At 51.9% G+C, this 12,327-nt stretch overlaps 1 protein-coding gene across 1 annotated transcript in view; it reads right to left on the bottom strand.

Annotated features, from left to right (window-relative positions):
- The window catches only part of LOC135545445 (cyclic nucleotide-gated cation channel-like), a 56,855-nt gene that overhangs the window by 35,914 nt on the left and 8,614 nt on the right, over positions 1 to 12,327 (bottom strand). The window contains exons 2-3 of the mRNA XM_064973065.1: positions 698 to 808; positions 72 to 251 (exon numbers count right to left, since the gene is read on the bottom strand). Coding sequence (XP_064829137.1) covers positions 72 to 251; positions 698 to 808 — 291 coding nt within the window. The remainder of the gene's footprint in view (positions 1 to 71; positions 252 to 697; positions 809 to 12,327) is intronic.

A 12,327-nucleotide genomic window follows, 5' to 3' on the forward strand; every position in this document is an offset into this window, starting at 1 on the left:
CTGTGTTTGTCAGCTGACTGGTGGTATGAATTGTCACTATTTGTATTAAATCGGAAATTAGGAAATCATACGTATGTATGTGGTCGTTGTGGTCAGTGGGCTCAGCATCCGGTCGTGATTGGCTGATCCTGCTGGGCGGATCCTGCAGATCAGGGCCTCGGAACCTTTCCAGGAACGAATCAGGTCTCTCTTGCTCCTCAACCAAACTCTTATGAGCCCACTCTCTCAAAGTCACCACCATGCTGACCAACCTGGAAACACACACAGAAACACACACACAAACACAAATGTATATTAGGATATTGTGACATAACATTATATTGTACTATGTTAGAAAATATTGACATATTATTTATACCAAAGCAAAAATTATAAAACACAGTTATTATCAGGAAATCAGTCGAATGAAATAATTTCATTAGGCCCGACTCTATTGATTTCAATGACTGGGCAGGGGCGCAGCCATTGGTAGGCCTTGGAGAGCATAGGCCCACCCACTGGGGAGCCAGGCTCAGCCAATCAGGATGAGTTTTTCCCCCAAAAAGGGCTTTACTACAGATAGAAATACTCCTCAGGATTTTAAAATTCAGTTCATGAAACATTGGACTAACACTTTACATGTTGCGTCTGTAATTTTGTTCCTTCTATAAACGTTATATGTGAATATAACAGACAACATGGCAGTGTTTTGTGTCACCTTGACATGGCTCCTCTCCCTCTGAAGGAGTTCTGGGAGGTGAGTCCTCTCCGGTCAATGACAGCCATCCGTTGTAGTTCTGACGACGTGTCATCACACATAGACTGGCCTCTACACACACACATGAAGGATTAAGAAATGTGTGTGTGTGTGTGTGTGTGTGCGTGTGCGTGTGCGTGTATGTGTGTGTGTGTGTGTGTGTGTGTGTGTGTGTGTGTGTGTGTGTGTGTGTGTGTGTGTGTGTGTGTGTGTGTGTGTGTGTGTGTGTGTGTGTGTGTGTGTGTGAATAATAGTGAAGACATAACAACTAAGAAAAAACACATAAGGAATCATGTAGTAACCAAAATAAGTGTTAAACAAATCAAATATATTTCAGATTTTAGGTTCTTCAAAGTAGCCACCTTTTGCCTTGATGACAGCTTCACACTCAGAGGAAGGCACCCAAAATGTTCAAAGACTCCGTCATAATTCTCTGTAATACGACACAGCAAGCCATCAGACTGCCAAACAGCTTCTACCCCCAAGCCATCAGACTGCTGAACAGCTTCTACCCTAAAGCCATCAGACTGCCAAACAGCTTCCACCCCCAAGCCATCAGACTGCTGAACAGCTTCTACCCTCAAGCAATCAGACTGTCAAACAGCTTCGACCCTCAAGCCATCAGACTGCCAAACAGCTTCCACCCCCAAGCCATCAGATTGCTGAACAGCTTCTACCCCCAAGCCATCAGACTGCAAACAGCTTCCACCACCAAACCATCAGATTGCTGAACAGCTTCTACCCTCAAGCCATCAGGCTGCCAAACAGCTTCCACACCCAAGCCATCAGACTGCCAAACAGCTTCTACCCCCAAGCCATGAGACTGCTGAACAGCTTCCACACCCAAGCCATCAGACTGCTGAACAGCTTCTATCACCAAGCCATCAGACTGCCAAACAGCTTCCACCACCAAGCCATCAGACTGCCAAATAGCTTCTACCCCCAAGCCATCAGACTGCCAAATAGCTTCTACCCCCAAGCCATCAGACTGCTGAACAGCTTCTACCCTAAAGCCATCAGACTGCCAAACAGCTTCTACCCCCAAGCCATCAGACTGCTGAACAGCTTCTACCCTAAAGCCATCAGACTGTCAAACAGCTTCCACCCCCAAGCCATCAGACTGCCAAACAGATTCTACCCCCAAGCCATCAGACTGCCAAACAGCTTCCACCCCAAGCTATCAGACTGTAAAACAGCTTCCAAGCCCAAGACATCGGACTGCAAACAGCTTCTACCCTCAAGCCATCAGACTGCAACAGCTTCCACTCCCAAGCCATCAGACTGCCGAACAGCTTCCAGCCCCAAGCCATCAGACTGCCAAACAGCTTCTACCCCAAGCCATCAGACTGCTGAACAGCTTCCACCCCAAGCCATCAGACTGCTGAACAGCTTCCACCTCCAAGCCATCAGACTGCTGAACAGCTTCACTCCCAAGCCATCAGACTGCCAAACAGGTTCCACCCCAAGCCATGAGACTGCTGAACAGCTTCTACCCCCAAGCCATGAGACTGCTGAACAGCTTCTACCCCAAGCCATTAGACTGCTGAACAGCTTCTACCCCAAGCCATTAGACTGCTGAACAGCTTCTACCCCCAAGCCATCAGACTGCTAAACAGCTTCCACCCCCAAGCCATCAGACTGCCAAACAGCTTCTACCCCCAAGCCATGAGACTGCAGAACAGCTTCTACCCCCAAGCCATCAGACTGCCAAACAGCTTCCACCCCAAGCCATCAGATTGCTGAACAGCTTCTACCCCCAAGCCATCAGACTGCCAAACAGCTTCCACCCCCAAGCCATCAGACTGCTGAACAGCTTCTACCCTAAAGCCATCAGACTGCCAAACAGTTTCCACCCCCAAGCCATCAGACTGCCAAACAGCTTCCACCCACAAGCCATCAGACTGCTGAAAAGCTTCATTCCCAAACCTTCACACTGCTGAACAGTTTCCACACCCAAGCCATCAGACTGCTGAACAGCTTCCACTCCCAAGCCATTAGACTGCTGAACAGCTTCTACCCCCAAGCCATGAGACTGCTGAACAGCTTCTACCCCCAAGCCATGAGACTGCTGAGCATCTTCTACCCCCAAGCCATCGGACTGCAAAACAGGTTCTACCCTCAAGCCATCAGACTACTGAACAGCTTCCACCCTCAAGCCATCAGACTGCTGAAAAGCGTCCACCCTCAAGCCAAAAGACTGCTGAACAGTTTCTACCCCCAAGCCATTAGACTGCTGAACAGCTTCAAGCCCCAAGCCATTAGACTGCTGAGCAGCTTCTACCCCCAAGCCATCAGACTGCTAAACAGCTTCCACCCCAAGCCATCAGACTGCCAAACAGCTTACACACCCAAGCCATCAGAATGCCAAACAGCTTCCACCCCCAAGCCATCAGACTGCCGTACAGCTTCCACCCTCAAGCCATCAGACTGCCAAACAGCTTCCACCCCCAAGCCATCAGACTTTCAAACAGATTCTACCCCCAAGCCATCAGACTGCCAAACAGCTTCCACCCCAAGCTATCAGACTGTAAAACAGCTTCCAAGCCCAAGACATCGGACTGCAAAACAGGTTCTACCCTCAAGCCATCAGACTGCTGAACAGCTTCCACTCCCAAGCCATCAGACTGCCGAACAGGTTCCAGCCCCAAGCCATGAGACTGCTGAACAGCTTCTACCCCCAAGCCATCAGACTGCTGAACAGTTTCCACCCCCAAGCCATCAGACTGCTGAACAGCTTCTACCCCAAGCCATTAGACTGCTGAACAGCTTCAAGCCCCAAGCCATTAGACTGCTGAGCAGCTTCTACCCCCAAGCCATCAGACTGCTAAACAGCTTCCACCCCAAGCCATCAGACTGCCAAACAGCTTACAAACCTTCCACCCCCAAGCCATCAGACTGCAGTACAGCTTCCACCCTCAAGCCATCAGACTGCCAAACAGCTTCCACCCCCAAGCCATCAGACCTTCAAAAAGATTCTACCCCAAGCCATCAGACTGCCAAACAGCTTCCACCCCCAAGCTATCAGACTGCAAAACAGCTTCCAAGCCCAAGCCATCGGACTGCAAAACAGGTTCTACCCTCAAGCCATCAGACTACTGAACAGCTTCCACCCTCAAGCCATCAGACTGCTGAACAGCTTCCACCCACAAGCCATCAGACTGCTGAAAAGCTTCCACCCCCAAGCCATCAGACTGCTGAACAGTTTCTACCCCCAAGCCATCAGACTGCTGAACAGCTTCCACCCCCAAGCCATCAGACTGCTGAACAGCTTCTAGCCCCAAGCCATTAGACTGCTGAACAGCTTCTACCCCAAAGCCATCAGACTGCTGAACAGCTTCCACCCCCAAGCCATCAGACTGCTGAACAGCTTCCACCCCCAAGCCATCAGACTGCCGAACAGCTTCCACCCCCAAGCCATCAGACTGCAAGCCATCAGACTGCCAAACAGCTTCCACCCCCAAGCCATCAGACTGCCGAACAGCTTCTACCCCAAGCCATCAGACTGCCAAACAGCTTCCACCCCAAGCCATCAGACTGCTGAACAGCTTCTACCACCAAGCCATCAGACTGCCAAACAGCTTCCACCCCCAAGCCATCAGACTGCTGAACAGCTTCTACCCTAAAGCCATCAGACTGCCAAACAGCTTCCACCCCCAAGCCATCAGACTGCTGAACAGCTTCTACCCTCAAACAGACTGCCTAGGTTCCAGCCCCAAGCCATCAGACTGCTGAACAGCTTCTACCCCAAGCCATCAGACTGCTGAACAGTTTCCACCCCCAAGCCATCAGACTGCTGAACAGCTTCCACCCCAAGCCATCAGACTGCTGAACAGCTTCCACTCCCAAGCCATCAGACTGCCGAACAGGTTCCAGCCCCAAGCCATGAGACTGCTGAACAGCTTCTACCCCCAAGCCATCAGACTGCTGAACAGCTTCCACCCCCAAGCCATCAGACTGCTGAACAGCTTCTACCCCAAGCCATTAGACTGCTGAACAGCTTCTACCCCCAAGCCATCAGACTGCTAAACAGCTTCCACCCCCAAGCCATCAGACTGCCAAACAGCTTCTACCCCAAGCCATGAGACTGCAGCTTCCACCCCCAAGCCATCAGACTGCCAAACAGCTTCCACCCCAAGCCATCAGACTGCTGAACAGCTTCCGCCCCCAAGCCATCAGACTGCCAAACAGCTTCCACCCCCAAGCCATCAGACTGCAGAACAACTTCTAACAGACTGCCAAATAGCCCACCCCAAGCCATCAGACTGCCAAACAGCTTCCACCCATCAGAGCCAAGACTGCTGAGCTTCCACCCCCAAGCCATCAGACTGCTGAACAGTTTCCACACCTAAAGCCATCAGACTGCTGAACAGCTTCCACTCCCAAGCCATGAGACTGCTGAACAGCTTCTACCCTCAAGCCATCAGACTGCTGAACAGCTTCTACCCCAAGCCATCAGACTGCCATCAGATCAGATGCTGAACAGCTTCTACCCCCAAGCCATCAGACTGCCAAACAGCTTCCACCCCAAGCCATCAGACTGCTGAACAGCTTCTACCCTAAAGCCATCAGACTGCCAAACAGCTTCCACCCCCAAGCCATCAGACTGCTGAACAGCTTCTACCCTCAAGCCATCAGACTGCCAAACAGCTTCCACCCTCAAGCCATCAGACTGCCAACAGGTTCCAGCCCCAAGCCATGAGACTGCTGAACAGCTTCTACCCCCAAGCCATCAGACTGCTGAACAGTTTCCACCCCCAAGCCATCAGACTGCCAAACAGCTTCCACCCCAAGCCATCAGACTGCTGAACAGCTTCCACTCCCAAGCCATCAGACTGCCGAACAGGTTCCACCCCAAGCCATGAGACTGCTGAACAGCTTCTACCCCAAGCCATGAGACTGCTGAACAGCTTCTACCCCCAAGCCATCAGACTGCCAAAACAGCTTCCACCAGCTTCTACCCTCAAGCCATCAGACTGCCAAAACAGCTTCTGAACAGCTTCCCAAGCCATCAGACTGCCAACAGCTTCCACCCCAAGCCATCAGACTGCTGAACAGCTTCCACCCCCAAGCCATCAGACTGCTGAACAGCTTCTACCCCAAGCCATCAGACTGCCAAACAGGTTCCACCCCCAAGCCATGAGACTGCTGAACAGCTTCTACCCCCAAGCCATTAGACTGCTGAACAGCTTCTACCCCCAAGCCATCAGACTGCTGAACAGCTTCTACCCCAAGCCATCAGACTGCTAAACAGCTTCCACCCCAAGCCATCAGACTGCCAAACAGCTTCTACCCCCAAGCCATGAGACTGCAAACAGCCATCAGACTGCCAAACAGCTTCCACCCCAAGCCATCAGACTGCTAAACAGCTTCCACCCCCAAGCCATCAGACTGCCAAACAGCTTCTAACCCCAAGCCATCAGACTGCAGAACAGCTTCTACCCTAAAGCCATCAGACTGCCAAACAGCTTCCACCCCCAAGCCATCAGACTGCCAAACAGCTTCCACCCCAAGCCATCAGACTGCTAAACAGCTTCCACCCCCAAGCCATCAGACTGCTGAACAGCTTCTACCCCCAAGCCATCAGACTGCTGAACAGCTTCACCCCCAAGCCATGAGACTGCTGAACAGCTTCTACCCCCAAGCCATCAGACTTCTGAACCCCAAGCCATCAGACTGCCAAACAGCTTCCACCCCCAAGCCATCAGACTGCCAAACAGCTTCCACACCCAAGCCATCAGACTGCCAAACAGCTTCCACCCCCAAGCCATCAGACTGCCGTACAGCTTCCACCCTCAAGCCATCAGACTGCCAAACAGCTTCCACCCCCAAGCTATCAGACTGCCAAACAGATTCTACCCCAAGCCATCAGACTGCCAAACAGCTTCCATCCCCAAGCTATCAGACTGCAAAACAGCTATGTAAATGTAAGCCATCAGGACTAAACCCTGCCAACTGCAGCTTCCACCCCCAAGCCATCAGACTGCAAAACAGCTTCTACCCTCAAGCCATCAGACTGCTGAACAGCTTCCACCCCAAGCCATCAGACTGCTGAACAGCTTCCACCCCCAAGCCATCAGACTGCTGAAAAGCCATTGCTGAACAGCTTCTACCCAAGCCATCAGACTGCTGAACAGCTTCCACCCCAAGCCATCAGACTGCTGAACAGCTTCTACCCCCAAGCCATGAGACTGCTCAGAAACAGCTTCCACCCCAAGCCATCAGACTGCCAAACAGCTTCCACCCCAAGCCATCAGACTGCTGAACAGCTTCCACCCCAAGCCATCAGACTGCCAAACAGCTTCCACCCCCAAGCCATCAGACTGCTGAACAGCTTCCACCCCAAGCCATCAGACTGCTGAACAGCTTCTACCCCCAAGCCATCAGACTGCCAAACAGCTTCCACCCCAAGCCATCAGACTGCTGAACAGCTTCTACCCCAAGCCATCAGACTGCCGAACAGCTTCCACCCCAAGCCATCAGACTGCTGAACAGCTTCCACCCCAAGCCATCAGACTGCTGAACAGCTTCCACCCCCAAGCCATCAGACTGCTGAACAGCTTCCACCCCAAGCCATCAGACTGCTGAACAGCTTCCACCCCCAAGCCATCAGACTGCAAAATATGTAAATGTAAATGTAAATGCAAAACAGCTTCCAAGCCCAAGCCATCAGACTGCAAAACAGGTTCTACCCTCAAGCCATCAGACTACTGAACAGCTTCCACCCTCAAGCCATCAGACTGCTGAACAGCTTCCATCCCCAAGCCATCAGACTGCAAAATATGTAAATGTAAATGTAAACAGCTTCCACAAGCCATCAGACTGCCAAGCCCAAGCCATCAGACTGCCAAACAGCTTCCATCCCCAAGCTATCAGACTGCAAAATATGTAAATGCAAATGTAAATGCAAAACAGCTTCCAAGCCCAAGCCATCGGACTGCAAAACAGGTTCTACCCTCAAGCCATCAGACTACTGAACAGCTTCCACCCTCAAGCCATCAGACTGCTGAACAGCTTCCACCCACAAGCCATCAGACTGCTGAAAAGCTTCCACACCCAAGCCATCAGACTGCTGAACAGCTTCCACTCCCAAGCCATGAGACTGCTGAACAGCTTCTACCCCCAAGCCATGAGACTGCTGAACAGCTTCTACCCCCAAGCCATCAGACTGCCAAACAGCTTCCACCCCAAGCCATCAGATTGCTGAACAGCTTCTACCCCCAAGCCATCAGACTGCCAAACAGCTTCCACCCCCAAGCCATCAGACTGCTGAACAGCTTCTACCCTAAAGCCATCAGACTGCCAAACAGCTTCCACCCCCAAGCCATCAGACTGCTGAACAGCTTCTACCCTCAAGCCATCAGACTGCCAAACAGCTTCTACCCTCAAGCCATCAGACTGCCGAACAGGTTCCAGCCCCAAGCCATGAGACTGCTGAACAGCTTCTACCCCCAAGCCATCAGACTGCTGAACAGTTTCATCAGACTGCTGAACAGCTTCCACCCCCAAGCCATCAGACTGCTGAACACCCCCCAAGCCATCAGACTGCTGAACAGCTTCCACCCCAAGCCATCAGACTGCCAAACAGCTTCTACCCTCAAGCCATCAGACTGCCAAACAGCTTCTACCCCATCAAGCCATCAGACTGCTGAACAGCTTCTACCCCCAAGCCATCAGACTGCCAGCTTCCCCCAAGCCATCAGACTGCCAAACAGCTTCTACCCTAAAGCCATCAGACTGCTGAACAGCTTCTACCCCCAAGCCATCAGACTGCTGAACAGCTTTCCACCCCCAAGCCATCAGACTTCTGAACAGCTTCCACCCCCAAGCCATCAGACTGCTGAACAGCTTCCACTCCCCAAGCTATCAGACTGCAAAAGCTATGTAAATGTAAATGACTAAATGCAAAAACAGCTTCCAAGCCATCAACTGCCATCTACCCTCAAGCCATCAGACTGCCACTGCCATCAGACTGCTGAACAGCTTCTACCCCAAGCCATCAGACTGCTGAACAGCTTCCACCCCAAGCCATCAGACTGCTGAACAGCTTCCATCCCCAAGCTATCAGACTGCAAAATATGTAAATGTAAATGTAAATGCAAAACAGCTTCCAAGCCCAAGCCATCAGACTGCCAAACAGCTTCCATCCCCAAGCTATCAGACTGCAAAATATGTAAATGTAAATGTAAATGCAAAACAGCTTCCAAGCCCAAGCCATCGGACTGCAAAACAGGTTCTACCCTCAAGCCATCAGACTACTGAACAGCTTCCACCCTCAAGCCATCAGACTGCTGAACAGCTTCCACCCACAAGCCATCAGACTGCTGAAAAGCTTCCACACCCAAGCCATCAGACTGCTGAACAGCTTCCACTCCCAAGCCATGAGACTGCTGAACAGCTTCTACCCCCAAGCCATGAGACTGCTGAACAGCTTCTACCCCCAAGCCATCAGACTGCCAAACAGCTTCCACCCCAAGCCATCAGATTGCTGAACAGCTTCTACCCCCAAGCCATCAGACTGCCAAACAGCTTCCACCCCCAAGCCATCAGACTGCTGAACAGCTTCTACCCTAAAGCCATCAGACTGCCAAACAGCTTCCACCCCCAAGCCATCAGACTGCTGAACAGCTTCTACCCTCAAGCCATCAGACTGCCAAACAGCTTCTACCCTCAAGCCATCAGACTGCCGAACAGGTTCCAGCCCCAAGCCATGAGACTGCTGAACAGCTTCTACCCCCAAGCCATCAGACTGCTGAACAGTTTCCACCCCCAAGCCATCAGACTTCTGAACAGCTTCCACCCCCAAGCCATCAGACTGCTGAACAGCTTCCACTCCCCAAGCTATCAGACTGCAAAATATGTAAATGTAAATGTAAATGCAAAACAGCTTCCAAGCCCAAGCCATCGGACTGCAAAACAGGTTCTACCCTCAAGCCATCAGACTACTGAACAGCTTCCACCCTCAAGCCATCAGACTGCTGAACAGCTTCCATCCCCAAGCTATCAGACTGCAAAATATGTAAATGTAAATGTAAATGCAAAACAGCTTCCAAGCCCAAGCCATCGGACTGCCAAACAGCTTCCATCCCCAAGCTATCAGACTGCAAAATATGTAAATGTAAATGTAAATGCAAAACAGCTTCCAAGCCCAAGCCATCGGACTGCAAAACAGGTTCTACCCTCAAGCCATCAGACTACTGAACAGCTTCCACCCTCAAGCCATCAGACTGCTGAACAGCTTCCACCCACAAGCCATCAGACTGCTGAAAAGCTTCCAACCCCAAGCCATCAGACTGCTGAACAGTTTCTACCCCCAAGCCATTAGACTGCTGAACAGCTTCAAGCCCCAAGCCATTAGACTGCTGAGCAGCTTCTACCCCCAAGCCATCAGACTGCTAAACAGCTTCCACCCACAAGCCATCAGACTGCCAAACAGCTTCCACACCCAAGCCATCAGACTGCCAAACAGCTTCCACCCCCAAGCCATCAGACTGCCGTACAGCTTCCACCCTCAAGCCATCAGACTGCCAAACAGCTTCCACCCCCAAGCTATCAGACTGCCAAACAGATTCTACCCCCAAGCCATCAGACTGCCAAACAGCTTCCACCCCAAGCTATCAGACTGTAAAACAGCTTCCAAGCCCAAGCCATCAGACTGCCGAACAGGTTCCACCCCAAGCCATGAGACTGCTGAACAGCTTCTACCCCCAAGCCCTTAGACTGCTGAAAAGCTTCTACCCCCAAGCCATCAGACTGCCAAACAGCTTCCACCCCAAGCCATCAGATTGCTGAACAGCTTCTACCCCCAAGCCATCAGACTGCCAAACAGCTTCCACCCCCAAGCCATCAGACTGCTGAACAGCTTCTACCCTAAAGCCATCAGACTGCCAAACAGCTTCCACCCCCAAGCCATCAGACTGCTGAACAGCTTCTACCCTCAAGCCATCAGACTGCCAAACAGCTTCTACCCTCAAGCCATCAGACTGCCGAACAGGTTCCAGCCCCAAGCCATGAGACTGCTGAACAGCTTCTACCCCCAAGCCATCAGACTGCTGAACAGTTTCCACCCCCAAGCCATCAGACTTCTGAACAGCTTCCACCCCCAAGCCATCAGACTGCTGAACAGCTTCCACTCCCAAGCCATCAGACTGCCGAACAGGTTCCACCCCCAAGCCATGAGACTGTTGAACAGATTCTACCCCAAGCCATCAGACTGCCAAACAGCTTCCACCCCCAAGCTATCAGACTGCAAAACAGCTTCCAAGCCCAAGCCATCAGACTGCCGAACAGGTTCCACCCCCAAGCCATGAGACTGCTGAACAGCTTCTACCCCCAAGCCATGAGACTGCTGAACAGCTTCTACCCCCAAGCCATTAGACTGCTGAACAGCTTCTACCCCCAAGCCATTAGACTGCTGAACAGCTTCTACCCCAAGCCATCAGACTGCTAAACAGCTTCCACCCCCAAGCCATCAGACTGCCAAACAGCTTCTACCCCCAAGCCATGAGACTGCAGAACAGCTTCTACCCCCAAGCCATCAGACTGCCAAACAGCTTCCACCCCAAGCCATCAGACTGCTAAACAGCTTCCACCCCCAAGCCATCAGACTGCCAAACAGCTTCTAACCCCAAGCCATCAGACTGCAGAACAGCTTCTACCCTAAAGCCATCAGACTGCCAAACAGCTTCCACCCCCAAGCCATCAGACTGCCAAACAGCTTCCACCCACAAGCCATCAGACTGCTGAAAAGCTTCCATCCCCAAACCTTCACACTGCTGAACAGTTTCCACACCCAAGCCATCAGACTGCTGAACAGCTTCCACTCCCAAGCCATGAGACTGCTGAACAGCTTCTACCCCCAAGCCATGAGACTACTGAACAGCTTCTACCCCCAAGCCATGAGACTTCTGAGCAGCTTCTACCCCCAAGCCATCAGACTGCTAAACAGCTTCCACCCCCAAGCCATCAGACTGCCAAACAGCTTACACACCCAAGCCATCAGAATGCCAAACAGCTTCCACCCCCAAGCCATCAGACTGCCGTACAGCTTCCACCCTCAAGCCATCAGACTGCCAAACAGCTTCCACCCCCAAGCTATCAGACCTTCAAACAGATTCTACCCCAAGCCATCAGACTGCCAAACAGCTTCCATCCCCAAGCTATCAGACTGCAAAATATGTAAATGTAAATGTAAATGCAAAACAGCTTCCAAGCCCAAGCCATCGGACTGCAAAACAGGTTCTACCCTCAAGCCATCAGACTACTGAACAGCTTCCACCCTCAAGCCATCAGACTGCTGAACAGCTTCCACCCACAAGCCATCAGACTGCTGAAAAGCTTCCACACCCAAGCCATCAGACTGCTGAACAGCTTCCACTCCCAAGCCATGAGACTGCTGAACAGCTTCTACCCCCAAGCCATGAGACTGCTGAACAGCTTCTACCCCCAAGCCATCAGACTGCCAAACAGCTTCCACCCCAAGCCATCAGATTGCTGAACAGCTTCTACCCCCAAGCCATCAGACTGCCAAACAGCTTCCACCCCCAAGCCATCAGACTGCTGAACAGCTTCTACCCTAAAGCCATCAGACTGCC

The sequence above is a fragment of the Oncorhynchus masou genome, chromosome 9 (assembly GCF_036934945.1).
Source record: "Oncorhynchus masou masou isolate Uvic2021 chromosome 9, UVic_Omas_1.1, whole genome shotgun sequence".
Taxonomy (NCBI): Eukaryota; Metazoa; Chordata; class Actinopteri; order Salmoniformes; family Salmonidae; genus Oncorhynchus; species Oncorhynchus masou.